At 41.5% G+C, this 23,315-nt stretch overlaps 1 protein-coding gene across 10 annotated transcripts; it reads right to left on the bottom strand.

Moving 5' to 3' along the window:
• Positions 1-361: 361 nt before the first annotated feature.
• senp6a (SUMO specific peptidase 6a) lies at positions 362-23,102 on the bottom strand. 10 transcript variants are annotated; one of them, XM_083534968.1, is made up of 24 exons: positions 22,815-23,102; positions 17,393-17,486; positions 16,553-16,616; positions 15,827-15,936; positions 14,785-14,934; positions 14,645-14,665; positions 14,157-14,221; positions 10,277-10,353; positions 9,837-10,203; positions 9,484-9,722; positions 9,169-9,309; positions 8,857-8,890; positions 7,638-7,826; positions 7,072-7,262; positions 6,707-6,951; positions 6,488-6,604; positions 5,453-5,575; positions 5,251-5,343; positions 4,126-4,433; positions 3,897-3,967; positions 2,742-2,830; positions 2,357-2,425; positions 2,027-2,177; positions 362-1,356 (listed from the first exon to the last, which is right to left on the bottom strand). In XM_083534968.1, the coding sequence occupies exons 1-24, from the start codon at positions 22,843-22,845 to the stop codon at positions 1,126-1,128; spliced, it is 3,270 nt and encodes a 1,089-aa protein (XP_083391094.1). In that variant the 5' UTR covers positions 22,846-23,102; the 3' UTR covers positions 362-1,125. The 10 variants fall into 10 exon arrangements, with proteins under 10 accessions (XP_083391094.1, XP_083391092.1, XP_083391096.1 ...); XM_083534966.1 differs by having other exon boundaries at positions 9,169-9,312; positions 22,815-22,960; XM_083534970.1 differs by having other exon boundaries at positions 9,169-9,312; positions 9,837-10,194; positions 22,815-22,960.
• Between the last annotated feature and the right edge of the window lie 213 nt (positions 23,103-23,315).

Raw genomic sequence — 23,315 nt, 5'->3', positions numbered from 1 at the left:
TCGGCGAGCCTGTAGAAGGGGGAACCCAAAATTCCTATCTGTTTCATTATGGAGGAGGGCACTCATTCGGACAAAGAATAGTAGATCGTTATTGCTGAGACGTTTCTCTTAAAAAAAATAGCGCCCCCTGCAGGGCAGCTGTGAAATGAACGCAGAACGATTTGGTTACTGGGCCCACAGCAGGTAATTAATTGAATACCAAGTCTTTTAATAATAATAATAATAATAATAATAATAATAATAATAAACCACATAAGGACACAAGTATTGACGCGAATACAGTCATTGATGTACGAGGAATCAGGATCCAGTGTGAAGCATTTACAGGGAAATAAAATGAACAGATGCGCCCCGGGCGTCGATTACCATTGCTTTTGCTCACTTTATTATGGAATTATATTAGTTTTATTGCAGACCTGGAAAGAATAGAAAAAAAAAAAAAAAAAAAAGAAAAAAAAAAGAGCACTCATGATCCTCGGGGTTCAAACGAATAATGTGTTTACGAAACTAAGGCAGATGTGGACTCTTGCATCTCGAATAGTTTTAATAGTGAAAATGAGGTCCACTTACACACGGTAACGGCGTATAAAGCTCTGACAGGCGCTGATTCGCGACCATGTTACGCCATGAAGGAAGCGATTTGTTTGTTTTTGTGGATATTCAGCCTACAGACGAGAAATATTCCGAGGTGAAAAAACACGAGTTGGATAACAGACAGAAGGCGAAAGGGACGTAACAGATACCGGTCGGGGCTGTTCCTGACCAACGAATACTTAACTCAGTGCAAGAGTGAGAGACGAGATCGTGAGAGTTACAAGTCGGAGGAAAACGAAACAAACAAACGAACGAACGAAAGAAAATAAAAATAAACTGTTCAGCATATATACAGGATTTCTTTAATACAAATGAAGTCTTCTTGCTCTTTAGTTAACAAAGGAAGGGGGAAAACAAAAACAAACAAAACAAAAAAAAAAACGGAAACAGTTGTCGTAATGGCGAAGTCGTCCAGCAGCGTGCGATCGCGAAGTGGCCCCCGACTAGCCGTCGGTGCCATGAGTTGAGCGAAGGTGGAGCCAACAGGACTATTTTTTTTTGTTAAGAGCCATAGCAGCATGGGGCTGGAGTTCATGAACTGATTGGTGGGATGAGGTCAGACGACTCTAAGGCGTCTCCGATGTCCAGGTCCTCGTAGACCTCACCGACGTCCAGGTCCTGCCCAGAGTTCTCCCGGTCCAGCTGTTGTTGCGACTGGATTTTCAGAATGAGCTCCTTGATCTCCTCACGTTTGGTCTTCATACGCTGCTGGGGGAACCAGTCCTTTAAGTTCATTGGGAGATGGAAGCTTGGCACAGGGTTCTTTGAGGAGAGAGAGAGAGAGAGATAGAGAGAGAATGAGAATGTTTTTCTGCCTTGTCTAAATACACATCCGAATTTGCATTAATTTACAGTAAACGCTGCTCTGTACCACCTAACGACAATATTTACAAATAATCACAATAATCTTAAGAAATGTAATTTTTATATTTCTTCGACTATATATTCCTATATCGAGGTCGACCTATTCATCAGTTTTGCCAATTAATCGGTACCGATAGTTGATTGCTGGCACTATTGTCAAAAATCCATACAGATACAGTTTTTCCGGGTTGTGTTATACAGTACGAGAGCGGCCTCTAGAGGTGAATCACTGAAGTATCTTCCTTTTTTTTTTTTTCCTTATTAATTTTGGATGCAACCGTTTTTATTTATTTGGAGCGTTTCTGGAGCATTACTTTTTGTTTCAGTTTCAACGTGTCTTTTTCCTCAATTTTTATATTTGTTACATTCAGCACATTTTCATTACTTTTTTTTTTGCAGTAAACGTTCAATGCTATTTCACATGGAGCATTAGGTTTGTTTGTTTTTCAAATTAAATCATTCAAATTAAATCACCAACCTGCAACAGTTATAATTAATTACGCTCGTTCATATAACTATCTACAGAATATAATGTTGATTATTGTCCCAGGTGACTTTCTAGCCGAACCTCGAAGAAGCTCTCGACGTATTGCAGCACGTAGACGCCGCAGTCACTGAAGTTGTCCTGCTGGGGCACTCGCGGGCTCGAGCCCTTCATCAAGTCCTTCCCGAAACTCCTTTGGGTGCCCTTCTTCACTTCCCATTCGACCTCCAGATATCTAGCCCAACACACACACACACACACACACACACACACACACACACACACACACACACACACACACACACACACACACACACACACACACACACACACACGTGAGATTGAACCAAAAGATATCTTACTAACAAGATGTTTTAGTGTTCAGGACAATAAAACACAGCAGGAATAACGTACTCTCTTAGCGTCTTCACCACTGTGGACCTGGTAGGACCTCGCAACGAGTCCATGATGAGGATACAAGGTCTGCGAGAAGAGCGAAATTGCAATGATTAACAGTTCTGGGATGGTCATAGACTGTGGGACCTCCACTACTAGGTTTTAAAATGTTTTTAATTAATTTAAAAACGGAGAGACCACCATTCTTATTTTACTAAAAATGTCTTTCAGAGCTATGAGAAGAGCACCAAATGTGGCTATGCTGCTCCCTAGTGGTCACAATTTTTTTTTACATAGCCACTTTTATAGAATTTGACCTTAATCTTACAATATGATCAAAGTGTTGTGGACACCTGGCCCTAGATGTCAGATGGCTCCTGTGCTGTGATATTTGTGGACTCACTGTTTGCAGATGGTAGGTTTGGATGCCAACTCCATGCTCTCTGACGCTACAGTGTCCTCAGCCAGCGCTCCGTCTTCACTGCACTCGTCCTGAAAAGACAATCACGATGCGAACAGTGAGATGTGAATTATCTGTATAATAAGATTATAATACCCATATGGACAAAAGTATTGGGACACCTAAGCCACATGTTATCACAAAGCTGGAAGCACACCACTGTGTAAAATTTCTCTTTATTTGAACAAGGAGACCCAAAGATCTGCTATAGAGCTCTGACCTCAACTCTTTTAAACACACTCCAGGCCCCCTAACCCCACCTACATCATTACCTGACTTTACTAACACCACTGTGGGTGAATATCCGGTAAGCTACTGGAACATCTCCACAGGAGAGTGGAGGACTTTAGAACGGCAAACGGGGTCTGATTGTAGAATGGGATGCTCAAAAAGAACCTAAAAATCTTATGGTCAAGTGCCCACAAACCTTTGTCCATGCAGTAGCATCACTTCAGGGTTTAATCATTTAGATTTATATTCGAGTTCGACCAAATGATTCTTTCCTTTTTTTTTTTTCATTTAAGAAAAAAAGAAAGAAAAAAGATGGAAGGGAGGGTGGATGAAAGTGAATAAGGAATAGAAAGAAAAAAAAAAGAAAAAAGCAAGGTGGATGAAAGTGAAGAAGGAGAAGAAGGAAAAGAAAGAAAGAAAGAAAAAAAGCAAGGTGGGTGAAACTGAAGAAGGAATAGAAGGAAAAGAAAGAAAGAGAGTGGATGAAAGTGAAGAAAGAAAAAAAGAAAGAAAAAGAAAAGATGGAAGGGAGGGTGGATGAAAGTAAAGAAGGAAAGAAAGGGAGGGTGGATGGAATGAAGAAAGAAAGAAAGAAAGAAAGAAAGAAAGAAAGCAAGCAAGGTGGATGAAAGTATAGAAATAGAAAGAAAGAAAGAAAGAAAGAAAGAAAGAAAGAAAGAAAGAAAGAAAGAAAGAAAGAAAGAAAGAAAGAAAGAAAGAAAGAAAGAAAGAAAGAAAGAAAGAGAAAGAAGGAAAGAAGGAAAGAAGGCTGGATGGAAGGAAGAAAGGATGTGGGTGGAACAAAAGAAATAAAACAATGGATGGATGGATGGATGGATGGATGAGAGAAAGAAAGAAAACACTTGCGTGAGAGGAGCTCTGGTCATCAGAGAAGGTGCCCTCACTGCTGTAACACATACTGATTCTCTGCAAAGCATCTTTAAAAGAAATAAATGAAAAAAAGAAGAAGAAACCATTATTAACATCTGTTTTACATTTTTAAAAGCAATTCTATATCATCATCATTATTATTATCATTTAACCCACTGCCCCCATTTGCCTAAACACATGCCCCTGATTCTCTTCCACCTCTCACCAGTGAAATGTGACTGGACCTGTCCGTTGACCCGTTGGCTGAGAGTGCAGCTGTGCTCTGGGGGTCTGAGCGGACAGGAAGGCACACTGGAGTTACTCGCGTCCGGTCCCTCGGCGTCCGTACTGGCCTCTTCTGAATTAAAGGAGAGGGGCTCTGTGTGAGGCGACGGCTCCTCGATGCCCCCTTCGCTCAAGACCGAGCTCCCTAACTCAGACGGGGACGAAGCCTGGGGCTGGTACTGGGGATTGGGCTCCATGCAGGGTCCCTCCAGGCCCGGGAAGCAGATCACTGCAAGGTACCAGTGCGCTCTGCTCAGAGAAACATGGAGGAAAGAAGAGATGTTTACGTCAAAGCTGTATATTTTTGTAAATCTTAATCAGTATTATATTGTTATTTGTATAGGAATACGATTATTTACACCACAGTGCCGACGTGCTCTAAATCCTGACTGTGGTGTTGATTCATAGCTTGGTTTTAATAGCCTTTGTTACTATAGCAACAGCTACTTCACAGGGATTCCAATAGCTTCAACATGGTCTAGTTTCTGGAGTCGATATAATCGCAAGTATAGGGTGAAATATAAGGTATATAAGGTGTCAGTTTTCCACCCAAGAACAACCCAGGAAACATTGTGATTTCTTATTCCCAGTTTATTCCCGTTAATTCCCATGGAAAGTTTCCAGTCTTGAAAATTCCTAGAATTTTTCAAACCTATTTATAAGAAGAATACAATAATAATAATAATAATAATAATAATAATAATACATAGAGTTGCAAAAATTTCAGGAATTTTCAAGACTGGAAACTTTCCATGGGAATCAATGGGAATAAACTGGGAATTTACAAAACTGCAGGTTATCCTGTAACAGGGAATGTAAATGTAGTTGAAAGAAATATATACTATATATGAAACAGTATATGTGCATTTCTAAATTTACTCCTGTAAATTCCAATGAATTCCTGGTACATTTCCATCTTGGAATATTGCCAAAAATCCACAGGTCAAGTTCCCATTGAAAGTTTCCCGGAAATGTCCCCGCCCCTCTGCAACCCTAAATATAAACACTAAGTAAGAACAGGAATAAGAAACGTTTCTCTGCTGTTCCGGGACATTTCGCTGCTTACGACTCGTTGATGGGAACGAAGATGAAGTCCTTCTGAAAGAGGTCCACGTGTCGCGTCCACGTTTTCACCCGATTGTGCTTCCTCTTCTGTATTCTAAAAAAAAAAAAAAGAGTTAACGGAAAACGATGAGGATCAGATCAGTGTTGACTTGTGCTACTCTCTTGGAAAGGTCAGTTTGAGGCAGAGCGACTGAAGAACCTACGGTAAGTTCGTTGTGTCCGGTGCACTTCTCCTTTCTCTCTGGTTCAGTCTTTTGTAGAAGAAGGAGCTGAAAACGTGACTTCTTCCTGCATCCTCCTTTTTTAACTTCTCCATAAAGAGATACCTAAAGAAAAAAAAAAAAAAAAAAAAACCCTGTTCCATCAATCATCACAAAAATACAGCAATAATTTTTTTCCAGATTATACACTATATTGAGAAAATTTTGTGGACACTTGATTAAACAATTCATGTGCATTTTCAACATACACATTTAGTCCACATTTGCTCTTATGGCTGGAAAAGTCAGGTGTCCAGAACTTTTGTTTACACACTAAAGAAACAGACCCTTAGTATCAGAAGTCGACCAATTCTTAGATTTTGCAGGCACTAATAGTTGCTGGATAGCTGAAACTTTCGGCAAAAATCCTTACTGATAATTTTTCCGGGTTGCGTCTGCGCTGAATGGGCCGAGAGCGGCCTCTAGAGGCAAAATCAATGGCACCACGTGCTGCACCTCATTCAATTCAGTTCATAGTGCATTAATTATGTTGATGGATAAAATTAACTTCTAAAGCATTTATTAAGGTTTATTAACTTTGGTCAATGTTACAAATGGAATTTGACTTTAAGGCGTTACCATTTCACATAAATCCAAAACATATCTTTTTTGTAATATAGTGCAGTACAATTTTTGCATGAAGTTTCATGTTTGTTTTTATCCAGTATCCATTTACAAATGAAAAATTATCGGTCGATTAATTGGTTTATTAGCAAGAACTTTTCAACCTAGCTATCTGGATCAGTATGACCTCTACTTAGCATTGAGTTCTATGCAAATAAACAAAACATAAATCTCATTATCTATGATTTCAAAGTAATACTGTCACATGGTCTTAATTTCCCCACTAAATCTGTTCGTTTCACCATCTAGTCCATTAAAGAAATCTTGTTTAGTCTCGAAACCATTAAAATGTGGATTAATGGTTTATTAGCATTAGATCAAAGCGCCGTTCATGAAAACTAAAACCCCGCTCACTTTAAATAAAAGTCTATGATGACGTCGTTCAGGAACTCGCCATTGTTGAGACAGTGGAGGTCTTCATTAGTCACAGAGATCCCGCCTTTACCCGGAGGAGGGGGATACACAATCAACCTGAAGAAAAAAAAAAAAAGATACAACAAAAGTATTAGAGGAATGTAAAGATTCTTAACCCTGTAGTGACCGAATGCGGTGAAGCGTAACGTCTGATCTGACTTGATGATGGGGCCGGTAAAGGTAGGCTGCAGGTCGGCCATGTCGTCGTCGTCGTCTTCATCGTAGATCCCGTGGTGATGAGCCGCAAATCGGGTCTGGACTGTCGTCTCCGCCGACGCGGCGGGGGGCGCCGTTCCCGTGCTTGCCGCTGCTGCCGTCCCTGTTGCCGTGGTCACCGGGGCTGCCGTCGCAGTCGTAGCAGACGTTGTAGAGGATAAGACCGGTTTGGGCTTCTGTGCTTTGGCCTTGAGACAATATACAGAGGGGGGAGAAATATAATAAATTATCATTTTAATAGATTTCAAATAATGAAAAAAAAGATGTATAAAATAAAATACCCTTTAACGTTCAGATTTATGACACACCTTTTCTTTCTCTTTTGATGCTTTGTTATATTGGACCAGTCGGACGTTGGCTTCGTCGAAGGTCAGTCGAGCTGGAAAGCCGGTGAGCTTGTTGTTCCGTCCTATCTCGACCAGGATGTCTTCTAAAATCACCTGCTCGTGCATCGAGAGGCCGTTCTCGAAAATCAACACTATGTATTTCTCATCCAAGTCTGAGGGAAAAAAATAATACAAATCTTTACATTCATTGGTGGATTATAGAGTCCATACCATTCTCACACACGCTGTCTAGACGCCTCTACATTACCTCCTGTAGTATTCCTCAGTATATACACACACTAGGATTAGAGGTGATTTCCACCCACTGGATCTATTTATTTATTTTTAATAAGTTCCTGTACATAGACAGGGAAGTCTTTTTCTTTTCTGTGAATTGGCACCGCCAAAGTCCACCTGTGTTACGGTTTCTTTTCTTTCTTATTGTTTATGATATTCTTGTAATTTGCAATAAACATGAGTGAATAGCTTCCAGATTCTGAAGCTGTATGTCGAACCCGGGAAGCGTTTGGTAAAACTGAAACACTCACTTTCACCGCTGCAGTCGTACCACAGGCCTCCGCTCTCCTGGGACATTTGGAGCTGGGTGCGCAGGCGCAGACACTCGTCGTCGCTGGTCTGGAAAAAGAGGACGGGCAGCTTCCGAACGCTGCACCATTCGCAACTCGTCAGCTCCGACGACCTGAGGCGTACCTTCTCCAGCACGTCGACCTCCTGACCTGTACACAAACATCTCCACGTTACCCACAACGAGTGCAAGAGCATTGTCCCGGGCGCGAATAAACCCCTGGTGGCCGATCCTGATGCGTATTTTATGCAACGATAAAGAAAACCTAATAATCCTTCATTTCTCTCTCCTTGTCAACTTCTTACTCTGTTTCTCTCCGAGTTAATCATACTCCTTTTCTTCTCCTTTCTTCTCCTCGGTTTAGTTATGGATGGAGTTATCTACAGTTGGAGACCGCTCCACGTAGCTGAGGATGGTTCCACATGAAGATACTGCTGAAGAGGACTCAGTTCTGCTTTTAAGCACTCATCACTAAATAGTACACCTGAACAATGATGGAACTGTAATGAATGGACATTTGGTGCCCCTGAGATACACTATATTGCCAAAAGTTTGCAGACACCTGGGTATGTGCTTTTTTGGGCATCGCATTTCACGTTCAGTCCCAATTTACTCCTACAATTTTCTCCACTCCTCTATGAAGAAGACTGGATTTTTGAGTGTGCCTGTGGATATTTGTGTTTATCAGGCACAAGGGTGTTAATAAAGGCAGGTACTGATGTAGGTGAGGAGGTGCAGTCAGAGTTCCCATTGATCTCAAAGGTATTCAGTGGGGATGAGATCAGAGCTCTATAACAGGCCACTCGAGATCTTCCTCTCCAAACCATGTCAATTTTATCTTCAAAAGGTTTGGGTTTCCAAGTTCACATGAACGGAAAAGTTCATTACACCGAAATCCGAAAAGACACCGTATACAATTGTGTGCCTCCAAATTTGTGGTAACAGTTTGAAGAAGAACCACATATAGCAGGAACGGTCAGGTGTCCGCAAACTTTTGGCAATATAGTGCAAGTCGGGTTCCTCTCGGAGTTTCTTCCCCGTTATACCATCTCGGGTAGTTTTTCTCGCCACTAAAGCTGAATTCGCAAAACATCCGCGATCGGCTTGTAATTAAATGATAAAAAAAAAAAGCCTTAGAATCGATTATAAATGTTTGCAAAAAAAATGAAGCCTTCACGCACCTTCTGTCTCGAGCTGTATGTACTCGACTGTGAACTGAGAAGAGAGAGAGAGAGAGAGAGAGAGAGAGAGAGAGAGAGAGAGCGCACACAATGGGACGAAAACAAGATTCAGATTTCAGATATTCACACTGTTGCTGAACGCATTGAATCACGTTCGCAAGGCCCTCTGTTTTTTCTCTGAGCCATAAGCGTTTATAGGAAAATCCAGTATGCGTAGAACAGGAATAAAAGAATTTTAAAAAATCATAGAAATCCATAGTAATTATAAACATTAAGGCTTAATTTGATGAGGTTTTCAGCGCTTGATCTTACAATGACTGGTTTGGTGACCATCCGGCGCAGAGTTCCTATCCGGACACTCCTGCACTCCAGTATAATGCTTTCCATCTTCTCCATCGGTCCCATTTTCCGCTTCTTGGATGGCGACGGGTCGTCACACAGGGCGTTCCGAAACTGCTGGGGGGGGGGGGGGGGGTGTTCAACAGAACTGTGAAAACTGTATCCATATTCGAAGACGTACATTTTTCTATTTAGGATAATTTTAGATTTTTTTTTAACGTTGGGTATTTCCTCAGACAGTTAATTAGCGGATAGGTTCAAAAGAAAAGAAAAAAAAAAAACCCTTACCGGATCTTTCACGCGGTTCCTTCTGGGTACCAAGTTCCTGTGGTCCATGTCAGTGAAAAATTCACACGGTTGCTCTTCGTGTTCTGCGACTTCTTTGACGGCCGCTTCCACTCTGCCGCTGGACGGCGCCGGGGAGGAGTGGGCGGAGTCGGCCGGCCTCGGAGAGACGCTGTCTAACCGGTTCACGCTGCCCGTGCTGGAGCTGTCAGCCTCGTCGTCTTCGTCGCTGGACAGTACAACTGCACAAAAGCCTAGTTTTATTAAATCTATAAATCAATCTATCGTATACCGATCAATACCTGCTTTAATGGACACTTCCTCAGTTACACGGATGTCTATTACAATGCACTCACTGGGGTCATTGAGTTCGTGCTGCTTGGCCGGAGGCTGCCTCTTCCCCACAGTCAGTTTGGCGCCGTTGTGTGGGAGCAGCAGACCACCGCGGGTGATGCGCGCCGGGGGGTTCATGACCGGTTCAGCTTGAGTGCAGCGCGCCCCGGACATCACGCCGTAGAAGCTTTTGCTGAACTGGGTGACACTGGGAGAGCCGTGAGAGGGAAGGGAGCGTACAGGCACTCGAGGGGCAGGTGAGGAGGGGACGGCGGGCAGAAGGGGCACTTCAGCAGGCAGTACGTTCCCGCAGCTTTCACAACTGGTGTGGTCTTCGCTCCGCTGGCCGCACTTTCCGCACAGAGTGAAGTACTCGTCCGGCTGCAGAGACTGAAAAACAAAAATCATTTGTTTATTCGGTCCAACGGACCCGATTTCTCGCTCTCGTTTAAACGATTCTCACCTCGGCCGTGCCGATGCTTTCGAACATCGGCCGCCTCTTCGGCTGGACGCATCGCTTTACTTCCGCATTCTCCGAGTCTGGAGGACAGAGCACACGAAAAGACATTATGCCGTGAGCCTGTTTCTATAAATAGCAAACATGTCATACAGAGTTTATTGGGTACACCTACCCTTCTACCTTATGAGGTGGCTAATCAGAATATATTTATATATTGTTATTAAAATGGGGGGGAATGTTTTTTTTAAAGCGACAGCATAATTCGCGAAAATGAGGCGAGCGATCTGGAACCATCCGCCGTGACTCACTGCTTCGAAAAAGGTTATCCGACTTCTATTCAGACGCCGGCAAAGGAACGGCTCTTGTCTTTTTAAACCCGCCGAGACGCCGTCCATCTCCTTTTTTTCTTTTTCTAGCTTCCCTTCTCAATTCTTTCCCTCACAGGAGATTAATCATAGGCCAGAAATCCACTGTGGTGTACGCTGACACACATCGCAATAGAGCGCCGCTTCATTTGGCACACACACACACACACACACACACACACACACACACACACGAAGCGCTCTTTTCCCTTTCCTCCGTTCTTTTAGTCACACATGGCGTTCTCAGCAAATGGAGAAGACCAGAACAAAACTCCAGTGGAAAAAGGCCAAATTAAAAAAAATTTAACAAAAGGGGGAAGTGATGCATCGTTAAGCCGTGTTTTTCTGCAAACTACAGTTAAGGTTAATATTTTTCCATAATCAGAAAAAAAACCTTTATATACACACTGATAAAGGACTACAGAGAGTCTCCGCTGTGGAGGACATGAAAGCAGCACCGTCTGACTCTAACACCACGTCGTCCTTGAGGCACTGATCGAGAGAGTAGCTTTCGATGCCAGGAAACATTATTCCCCGGAAAAATCACGCTGAAATGGAGACACACCTCCCATCAGGGGAAAGAAAGAAAGAAAAAAAAAAAAAAAGAAAAGCCGAATCAAATAGCCGCAGAGACGAGGCAGGATGCACTGCAGGATTTTATCTCGACCAGACTGGTACCATTGATACGACCATCTGGAGAGGGTAAATAATGCGCGGAATACAAAGCGCTTAACTCGATTCAATATCATTTGGTGTCCTGGTTTATATGCAAAACTGATATGACTTGGCAACCGATAAATGGTTTCGCGCGTGTACTTCACGAGTCGTGCAGCCGATCAGCGGCCCGTCTGTTTCTTCAGTCTCGTTTCAGACGAGAAACAACGCTAAATGAAATGATTTCTGTTTCAATAAACTTTAGAAAAATCTGTAAAATAATACAGATAATTTAAAAAAAATAAAAATAAAAAAATAAAATATATATATATATATATATATTTATATATATATATATTTGAACACCTGTCTATCAGCTAGAATTCTGACCTTCAAAGACCTGTTAGTCTGCCTTTAAAATGTCCACCTCCACTACATTTATTATCCTAAATTAGATGCACCTGTTTGAGGTCGTTAGCTGCATAAAGACACCTGTCCACCCCATACAATCAGTAAGAATCCAACTACTAACATGGCCAAGACCAAAGAGCTGTCCAAAGACACTAGAGACAAAATTGTACACCTCCACAAGGCTGGAAAGGGCTACGGGGAAATTGCCAAGCAGCTTGGTGAAAAAAGGTCCACTGTTGGAGCAATCATTAGAAAATGGAAGAAGCTAAACATGACTGTCAATCTCCCTCGGACTGGGGCTCCATGCAAGATCTCACCTCGTGGGGTCTCAATGATCCTAAGGAAGGTGAGAAATCAGCCCAGAACTACACGAGAGGAGCTGGTCAATGACCTGAAAAGAGCTGGGACCACCGTTTCCAAGGTTACTGTTGGTAATACACTAAGACGTCATGGTTTGAAATCATGCATGGCACGGAAGGTTCCCCTGATTAAACCAGCACATGTCCAGGCACGCCTTAAGTTTGCCAATGACCATTTGGATGATCCAGAGGAGTCTTGGGAGAAAGTCATGTGGTCAGATGAGACCAAAATAGATCTTTTGGGTCATAATTCCACTAAACGTGTTTGGAGGAAAAAGAATGATTAATACCATCCCAAGAACACCATCCCTACTGTGAAGCATGGGGTGGTAGCATCATGCTTTGGGGGTGTTTTTCTGCACATGGGACAGGGCGACTGCACTGTATTAAGGAGAGGATGACCGGGGCCATGTATTGGGAGATTTTGGGGAACAACCTCCTTCCCTCAGTTAGAGCATTGAAGATGGGTTCAAGGCTGGGTCTTCCAACATCACAATAACCCGAAGCACACAGTCAGGATAACCAAGGAGTGGCTCTGTAAGAAGCATATCAAGGTTCTGGCATGGCCTAGCCAGTCTCCAGACCTAAACCCAATAAAGAAACTTTGGAGGGAGCTCAAACTCCGTGTTTCTCAGCGACAGGCCAGAAACCTGACTGATCTAGAGAAGATCTGTGTGGAGGAGTGGGCCAAAATCCCTCCTGCAGTGTGTGCAAACCTGGTGAAAAACTACAGGAAACGTTTGACCTCTGTAATTGCAAACAAAGGCTACTGTACCAAATATTAACATTGACTTTCTCAGGTGTTCAAATACTTATTTGCAGCTGCATCATACAAATAAATATTTAAAAAAATCATACATTGTGATTTCTGGATTATGTCTCTCACAGTGGACATGCACCTACGATGACAATTTCAGACCCCTCCATGATTTTTAAGTGGGAGAACTTGCAAAATAGCAGGGTGTTCAAATACTTATTTTCCTCACTGTATATATATATATATATAAAAATAAACATGACTAAAATAGTTGAAACCAATACATTTATATAATCAATATTTCATGTCCTCCAGGACATAAAATATGCATATTAATGCATATTTACTGAAGTATTGTTCACTATATTGCCAAAAGTATTGGGACACCTGATCTTCCCTGCTATATGTGGTTCTTTTCCAAACTGTTACCGCAAATCTGAAGGCGCTCGATTGTACAGGACGCCTTTAGATGATGATAAAATTAAACCCGAACCTGTTCCAGCATGGCGATGCCCCTGTGCACAAAGTGTGCTCCTTGAAGATCTGGTTTACATGCTCTGGAGAGGAAGATCTTGCTGCTATAGAGCTCTGATCTCATCCCTACTGAACACTTGGGATGAATGTGAATGCTGACTGCACCCCAGGTCTCCTCACATCACCTACATCAGTACCTGCCTTTCATAACACCCTTGTGGCTGATGAACACAAATATCCATAAGCACACTCTAAAATCTAGTGGAACATCTTCCCAGAAGAGTGGAGGGAACTATAAGAGTGAATTGGGACTAAATGTGGAATGCGATGCTCAAAAATCACATACCGTCCTTATGATCAGGTGACCCAATACTTTTGGCAATATAGTGTACATATGTGGATACTTCTTCCATGGGCTTAAGGAGGCTAAGTAGCAGCCATCTCTATAAAATTCCAAGTTTATCCAGTGCATTCAGGCGTGTGTTAACACAACGGCAAGGAGAATCTTGCAATCAGCAATAATCTTAGAGAAGTAACTTGCTACCCATCAATCTGGTAGGGGTTATAAGGCCATTTCCAACCAATGTAAAGTCTGTCAATCTACAGCGAGGAAGATTATTCATGAGTGGAAAACATTCGAAGCAGTTCTTCCCACAAGTTGGACGCCCCAGCAAATTCACTCCAAGGTTAGGCCGAGAGGCCTAAAAAAAATAAAAATAAATAAAAAAAAACGCACATCATCTGCGACCCTCAGTTAGCATGTTAAGTGTGAAAGTGCATGAAGTATGCTCATTCTTGGAAGGGCTGCCTTTCTTTCATTTTTACTCGTCTGTTTGTGTATGCGTGTGTATACAATAGCTTACCCGAGATCTCTGGGCAGGTGAGAATGATTTTGTCGAGCTCTGATCTTTGGGTGGTGAAATCAGATCTGCAAAAAAAAAAAAAGAATAAAATAAAATGAACCACATAAACACACATTAATTAAAATAAATATGCTGATGAATACAACGGACCGGATGAGATCGGCGCAGGGAGCGCGCTCGCTGAATTCGTTGACGTGCACGGTGCATGCGCGCACACGGCAAAAAAAAAAAAATGCATGGAAAAAGCATGCAAACTGTTACTGTGTGCGTTTCCATACACAAATCATTAAAAGGCATGCATGCGGGAGAGAGAGATGGATACGAGGGATCCTGGAAAGATGTCCAAAGCAGCCGATTCTGCTTTATTACTTGGGGGGGTGGGAGAACAAAAAGGGGAGAACAAAAAAAAAGAAAAGGGAAAAAAAATAATAATAAAAAATAATGAAAAACACATGTGGGCGGGTTTAGAAACTTAGCATGAGCCTTACCTTTCTTTCAAATCAAGGTTGCTTTAAATCGAAGAAAAAAAAAAAAAAAAAACACGTGTAACAAAAACAAAAAATTACAAAGCGCTGCATTAACGAAGTGTTTTTTTTTTGTTGCTGAATATGTAACTACTGTGCGGTACCTTTGAACTGGCTTTCTAACAGGAGGGGAGAGATGAGTGTGTTGAAACAGCCTTCCTTGAACTACCACTCCTTGAGGTGGCGCTGGACTCATGATTAAATAATTGGTTCTGTTGGGTAGTGGGGAAATGGCCATCGCGTGCGGGACTTCACTGCGAACGACAGGAGCGAGACACGTAGAGGGTTAGGGCGGGGCAATTTTACACCTGTACATTCCGTTATACGGCCTACCACTAGGAGTGTAACGGTTCACGGATTTGTTTTGTTTCACGTGCGAGTTACGATCAGAGTTCGAACGTATTGAGTGGCAAGTTTGTTTAGTCTTCGCCTCTCCCCCCACCGTGTTAATAAATTTTTTTTTTTTTTACTTAAAAACGCACACTCGCGTACACACTAACAAATATAAAAGGTTTAATTTATTTCATTTTATTCAATCAATTTCATTTCTGCCAATTTAATCGATTTACTCAATTTAATTAATATACTAAAAAAGTGTTGGGTTTATTTTGATAATTTTGATTTTTTTTTAAGTATAAAATTATTTTATATATTATTAAACCAAGCAGGTGTTTTGTTTACTTTTTTTTTTATCAAAATGTGAACTGTTAATGTCCACAAATGTTAATAATTATAAACTGTGTTTATTAAAATAAAATAAAAAAATATAAAATAAAATCAATAAATAAATAAATAAATAACGATAACCTATTTTAGGTGGTTCTTCGCCAAACTGTTACCACAAATCTTGGAGGCAAGCAATTGTAATTATATCTCCGGATGCCTTCACGTGAACTTGGAGCCCCAAACCTGATGATGACGATGCCTGTGTGTACAAAAACCAGCTCCATGAACATATAGTTTATTGTATATAGATTGGATTGCAGCTATGGGATAACACTATGCACATTACTTCGCCAGGCAAAACCCATTATTCATGATTAAGCCTGAGCATATTAAATAAAACGGCGTAATGCGATTTGTAAGCCTAGACGAACGCTTCCGGACATTCCCGTGGTGGCGAAACGGAAATTAACCCCATGATACCTGGGCTTCCCTGTTCCCATTCGGTTCATCGACTTGAAATGGTTGTTCGCCCGCCGTTCATACGTCTTCATCGGCTCCATGAGGTCGAAGTGCCTCAGAGGGGGTGCCTGCTGAGTGAAAGAGAGGGAGAGAAAGAAAGAAAGGACGAACGTCAACCTGCGTACGCCGAGAGGGAGGAATGCGCTACATAGCTGACAGCAAGGTTGTCATGGTCTCGCCTCTACCTTATCGCTGAGTTTTACAAAACACTGATTTAAATGCATTCCTCTCCGTCTGGGGTTGATTTCTCCCTTTTTTTGCTTAGAGCAACACTTTTTTATCCTCCTCCACAGCATCTCTCCATTTCATAATGACCAGCTTTGGAGGGGGGGTCTTGTGAGACACATTAGATTTCATTCAAAACCCTCCCTTAGCATCTCGAGACTCTCTGATGGACGCAAGGACAAATGAGTGCAGCTCCCTCCAGGAACACTACTTAATAAATATTGGTGTATAGAGACACCTGACTCCTGAAATCTTCCCTTTGCTTGAACTAGGAGAACCCAAAACTGTTTCAGCATGACGATGCCCCAGTGCACAAAGCCAGTTTCATGGAGGGGAAGATCTCCTGCTATAGTGCTCCATCCCTCCTCACCAACATCGGTACCTGGCTTTAAGAAAACTCTTGGGGACGAATCAGCTCGAATAAGGACTAAATTTAAAATGGGGAAACGAGCATGCGAGTACCTTCACCCCGTCAGAAGAGTGTTCCTGCCTCCCGCTCACTTGATCCATGGTCACCAGGGAAGGACTGCGGAGTAAACAGAGGCAGGGATGAGTGAAATAAAGTCAAGTCTGCTGAAGGTTAGCGATGGGTGTGGGGGTGAGCAGGGGGGATTAAGACAGGCTTGTACTTGCTGTTAATTTACGTGGACATGAGAACCATGTAACACCAAACTGAACAAACAAACATTGTGCTTGGAATCGAGTTTCTTGGTCGTTATTGGGTGCTTTTTGTATTACAATTAAACGAGACCTCCTGAACTTGTTGGAAGATCCGTATTGTGTACGTTTTTCTGGATTTCGCTCGATTAGAAAACCTTTCCGAACTGATTTCTACGTTCGTTTTAGTGGCACGTTAAAAAAAAATTTATATAAATCTTATTCTCGTAATGCTGACCGTTTTCTCGTACTGATGCGACCTAATTCTCGTAAACTTGAAACGCCGTCTCAGTTTATTATTTCACTTCAAGTTGTATTCTGCTATTTGATTGGTGAGAAATTAAAAAAATATATATATCTTGAATGTTATTAAAGTTACTGACCAACACGGGCTGAGTGGTTTACGGTAAAGATAATTACAGTATAGATTGCAGTAAACAGCTTGGATGAGCATTGGCCTGACGAGTAAGCGACTTGTGTCTGCTTGAATTGCTTCCGATTGCAGGTAGCATACACGCCAAAAGAGGTTTAGCCGAGCTTAGAAACCGATAGGAACAGTTCGGCACTCGAGTCTCCATCAGTGAGAATTTGACGGGGCGCTTAATGAACGGTAGCCCTAAACACTGAAAACAAGCAATATCTTACTCGTTTCTCCTCTCCTCTTCCCGCTCAGCGCAGAGAGAAAAACTCCAGCTGTGCTTGAACCCTCCATCTCTGCTGGCTTCTGATCTGTCGAGAGCTACAGAAAGATACAGAACAGATGGAGATAATGAACACAAATCGTGTCCCGGTTCGATTTGTTGTATATGAAATATTGATATATAGACATTCACAAACGTATTATTGATTTTATAAATACAAATCGCTCCCGAGGATCATTTCTCATGAACTCTGAACCCTGTTCTCCTTCAGACCAGCAATTGGTGAATGGAGCTAAATTCTCAAATCGGATTTGTTAAAAACCATCAAAAAAAAAAAAAAATGTTGACATCAACATTACATTCACACACATCTCACATCGCTACAAAAGTTAGATCAGCTCTTCATCATCCTCAACCACACAAAGAACATAAGCTAGGTGCTTATGTAGAGACCTCCTGCGTCCTTTTGTTGACTGATCTGGACGAAAAGAAAAAAAATAATAATAATAATTAGTCCACCTCGACATTTTCATCCCTTCCAGGAATCTCCTATGAAGCACTTCTACACAAACTACGTACGCCTCTCTTTTTTTTGCCCACATCTTTAAAGGTTTCCTGGTGCATAAAAGAAGAGTCGAGGAACCCAGTCGATTCTCCTATAGTTAGAGAGATGCTGAGCGATGGAAAAGTGTACTCGGCCCAATCATCCCATTGATTCACCATGGCAGAGTTTTCAGCACTCTCTCTCAGTGGTTGTGGTATTGACTTCTAGATCTCTTGCACTGTGATGTTCATCAATCTTTCCGATCTTATAGATGTTTTCATGGCATTTAGTAGATGTCCTAACGCTGATAGTCAAAGTCAAAGATTGGCTCTTTAAAGAAAAAAAAGATCAATCAAAATGTTGGAATGGTAACAATTTACATACATCTAAAACTTCTCATTATAAATAGATTGTCCATTTCTGATCCATGTGGACCAGTATACCTATATACGGCATCAACCTATTAGACATAAAAGAGCAAGGCCCTTCTACAAGAGATCGGGAGAAGATTTTCCTTCGAAGGAGCTTACTAAAACCTCATTCAGATCGGGTCCAATGGTCCGCTCAAAAATGTTTATAAGAGTCCATCTATACCAGGAGCAAGTCCTGAGGCAAGCTGAATAACAGCTGTAAGTGAGTTCCTCCAGGCTTAGTTCTAAGTCCAGCTCAGTTTGCTCAGTTCTGCTTAGCTGAGAAGGGTTCACCAGAAGTTCCCTTACACATTGCTCATTGCATTGTTCATAGTCATACAGCATAGAGTAAAAGTCCATTGCATAGTTCCTCATTTCCCTATATTTCATTTGGGGAGTTTCGCTTTCTATCACTCAACACGTGCCCACGTCCCTCTCTTTAATTAGCTCGCTATCCCCAGTTTCTTCATTTCTCTCGGTTGTATTCTTTTTATTTTCAACTTCCTTTGAGAGAGTCACATCCTCATCGAACACTGCTGACTGCTTCACCTGACCATCCTGTTGTTCACCCTCGTCATTAGCATTATTACTCTCAGTGCTCATGCTCTGTATTTGATCTCCCTGGGAAGAGGACTCGCTGAGGAAGACTCGTGTTTCAGCTTCATGTACTTGTTCAATAGAAGCCTCTGCACAATCAGTTGGTTCTCTATGTGGGCAGGTGTGAAGCTTGTGGCCGACGTCCACACATTCAAATCACTTCATCCTCCCTGAACTCGCACACACCATATAATAACTGTCATACCTGATCTTGAAGGATATCTCCAGTAACTGATGGTGACCCCAGGAACATGAAAACTTGCTTCCTAAGTGAGATGGCATGTTTTAGCTTCCTGAACCTGCGCAGTTCTTGCTTTAACAGCTCGTTGGGAACGAAAGGTGAAATGAAAACATCTGAGATTATGAGGGTTCAGATAGCGGAGAGACCTGAACATGCGAGTCATTAATAAAGACTCCGTTTTCTGTAAGCACATAGACTAGTTTTTCTTTCTTCAACAAAAAAAATTAATAAAAACCCACAGAGGCTTCGTTCATTCGGGACGCGATTGCGATGTTATCATAGCCGAACATGTTCAGCCTCCTCGGTCGTGACGACTGGATGGAATAGAGACACGGAGGACGGGATTCCCAGCGAACTTTCAAAACAAACCCCTGAGTCTGTTTTCCTCGACTCACTCAGAATCAATGAACAATGTATTACCTTTCACAGGCACATACGAAGAAACAGAGTTCACCAAACAGTGTACTAGAGCTACTAACGCTCACACACGGAACAGAAACCGGAGAGAGAGAGAGAGAGAGAGAGAGAGAGAGAGAGAGAAAGAGAAAGAGAAAGAGAGCACGCAAGTGAAACTTTTCACCATTTAATGTAAATATTTGTTATGTAGGGAGATTAACACCTGGATGATGTAATGGGTAACGTTTTACAACAGTATACCCCCTGATTTTCTTACTTTATACATGACACGTTTTAATCCATTTCTTTTCTAGCTCTAATGGGACGGTGGAAGGAATAAGTCCCACCCAGTTCAAAAAGCACCACCTCTACGATCTACAAGCCTACGTCCAATTAAACACCCAGTGCACCTTTAAGTGATACTCATTCAATTACCGTATCCGCGGATTGACCTACATACGGGTTGATTCCCTGGAATCCGAACGTTGCTCGGCATTCTTGTACTCGTTCACAGAGACGCCCGTTTCTTTTGGACGGACTCCTAATAAGCCGTTTCACACACGAAGTGCTGAAACGCCAAGCGTCGCAAAACAAACAACGGCTTCTTGCGACTTTTCTTGTTCCCGAAAATAAATAAAGACTAGAGACTAAGATAGATATATAGATATATAGGAGGTAATATTTGTAATATTTACCAATGTATTAATCATTTATACTATATGGACAAAAGTGTATGAACCCTTGACCATAAGCTTTGTTTTTTGAACATCCCATTCCACATTTAGTCCCCATCTGCTTTCCGATCACCTAAAAACCTCTCAGAAGGTGGTCCACTAGATTGATAGGTTGGAGTTACGTGAGATCTTCCACTCCATGTCATGCTGGAACTTGTTTGGGTCTCCTAATTTAAGTGAAGGTAAAATCTTATTATACTATACCCAAAGACATCCCATATGACTGCACGGAAGAACCAGCCCAAACGTGAAACGTCTTAATACTTTTATGAGAGTGATTCGTCCACTGCCTCTCTCTAACACACACTTCACAAACACGTCTGTCCTTTGTGTGTCCTAATAATTTGTTATCCAGAATTCCACTGCGTGGTGTAACGGTGAATCCTGTACATATCTTTAAAGCAGTTTTAAATAAAACAAGACGCTTTGACACGGCGTTGTTTACGGTTCATATTTCTTTTTCTTGAACGAGGACTTATTCGAACTTCTATCGGTCTTTACTTGATTATAAATTCGCTCGAGGATTCGGGAGTCAACGGGACGAGAGGCTTTAGAACGTGGATTGTGGAAACGGCGGTATTTAACAAAACAGTGACGTCTTTTAAGTCACGTGACCCATTCAACAACTGGGTTTTTCCCAAAATAACCTGGAATTATGGGGGTGTTTTTTTCGTTCGAGGAAAAGGTGACCTTTGTTCGATTTGTTACGTGAAAAGAAAAACGTATGTCTAGTAAGAGTTGGTATCCGGGTTCTATATTGATGCCACGTGACGTTACGTTCGCATGAACCGCTAGAACCGCGTCAACGTGGACATGTGGCATATCAAACCATTTGGGACATCGTGAAGAGTCGACTGTTGAGCTAAATATCACCGCGTGAAGCCATGTGACCCCGGTCATGTAGGAAATAACCACGACTATAGACATGTGGCAAGTGACATATCAAACAATTCGGTAGAGTGTCGATTGCTGGGTAATGTAGTGACGTCACGTGACGACATTATCACGGACCTTGTAGAAAACAACCAGGAACATTGACAACGTTCGTCTGATCACATGTGAAATATCAAAACACTCGGCATAATTCAAAGTATGGACTGCTGAGTGATATAGTGATGCGCCCCCCCAGAGAAAATAACTAAAACAAAGTCATGTGACGTAACAAAACGCTCGCCTTCCCGCATGCGATATATTAAATCACGTGGCACAGTGCAGAGCGCTGACTGCTGGGTAATATAGTGACATCCCATGACGCCCCTGACCCCAGACATAGGCGTGCGACACATCAAAACGCTCGTCTGCCCGAGCAGGATCGCATCGGGTCAAGTTTCACCAAGTCAGCAACAAGCCTTTCCTCAGGAAATGTAAAATCTTCTCATAGTTATTATCTGCCTCATTCTAACTCCAAGTCTCCAGGCCTGATGCATGACATCACTTTACACCAAAGCACTCAAACACACTCTTTTAACCCCGTTTTTTTTTTCTTTTTTTCTCCACGGAACGTCTCCTTTTCACCTGCTTCAATGTGCAGACGACAAAAATTCTCACAAAGATATTAAAAAAGCAAAAACAAATGAAAAACCTGAAGACCTCTGGTATGATGGAGATCAACAGAGACCCCTGTTTAAGAAGCACAGCAATGAGGGGATTTAACTATAAATACAGGAATTGAAATAAAAGACCAGAAGTGGTCTTTTCTATCATACCTAAAACGTATAGATCATACATGTTGAAAGAAATGTATAAATAATAACAATAATAAAAAACAACAATAATAATAATCATATACTGTATGTGTATATACATACAGGGGATACAAGAAACCTGCAGCTAGTCACAAAGCCGAACCAGTTCCAGGACCATTTTTTATACAGAATACAAGGAAACTATATATTAATAAATACATTTACAACAAATATTATTTTAAATATATTTATTGCTTTACTTTACACGCTTTACCTCCAGCCACTAGGCCTTCATTACAGCTGATTTGATTGACTTAGCTTTAGCTTCCTTAGCATATCGATAGACCTTCTTGTTGTTATTTTTTCATTTTTATTATTTGTTTAAGTGACCAAAAATGTATTTCATTTTATTTTATATCGCATGCATTCGTGTTAATATTTAGCGAGGAGAATAGAGAATCTCCTCAGGCGCTAGTTTTGGAGCTAGCCGCCGGATAACTGGACCTTTTATTTGTATATAAATAACAATACAATGCTCTAAAAATGGAAAATGCTATTCAATTAGGAGATATAAATTTAGAAAATTATTTTTGAGATGGCTAAAAGTGTATCGAGGAAGAAAAACTGAGGTAAAGACAATCAATGGCCACCCCCGCTGACTAGCCGCGCTAGCATCGCCGCTTAGCTTAGCATGCTAATGCTAACGTCCACGCATAGACCTGTGGGGAAAAAATGCGTACTTCTTTTACTGTTTATTTTCTATTCCGAACCGCAAACGATACCGGGTCTGTTTTTTGAGGTGATATTCGGTTGACTGACCTTCGATAAAACCGCTCTTCTTGTGGGCCATGTTGTTTATTCCATCTTGGTGCTGATGGACGCTGTTTGTGTCTCGGAGCCACAGTGAGATTTACTGACTGGGAGCTGAAGCGGCGACACAACGTCAATAAGTCACATTTCAACCCCCCCAAAAAATTAAAATAATACAAATAAAACAATTCAACAATATTTTCCTTAAATAAATTCTCTAAATTACTGTTATATACTTTTTAAAAAAAAACTGCCATGTTCAAGTGCAATTGACTTCATACAACTTGCCTAATACATATTTATTATATAATATTGATACTGGAAATACTATTTTTTTTTATTATTTTCTTGTTTATAACCCAAAAAGTTAAATTATATATAGTCGAAAGTTGGTCGACACACGATCACATTCAAGATCTCAACATTCTCATTTGTTTTTTGGGGGGATTTTAATGCAACCCAAGAACTTCATTTACACAATATGGTCTAAAGTTGGTTGATACCTGACCA

This window comes from Silurus aristotelis (assembly GCF_946808225.1).
Source record: "Silurus aristotelis genome assembly, chromosome: 29".
Lineage (NCBI taxonomy): Eukaryota > Metazoa > Chordata > Actinopteri > Siluriformes > Siluridae > Silurus > Silurus aristotelis.
The sequence above is the reverse complement of the archived record's forward strand: the minus strand, read 5'-3'. Positions and strand labels throughout refer to the sequence as shown.

Excerpts from the sequence above, each read along its gene's own strand:
- senp6a (XM_083534966.1), bottom strand. The coding sequence starts at position 22,845 with ATGGCCCACAAGAAGAGCGGTTTTATCGAAG. Across the intron at positions 10,204-10,276 it reads AAAGCATCGGCACGGCCGAG|TCTCTGCAGCCGGACGAGTA; the intron begins GTGAGAATCGTT and ends TTTGTTTTTCAG. Across the intron at positions 2,178-2,356 it reads GTGGTGAAGACGCTAAGAGA|ATATCTGGAGGTCGAATGGG; the intron begins GTACGTTATTCC and ends GTGTTGGGCTAG.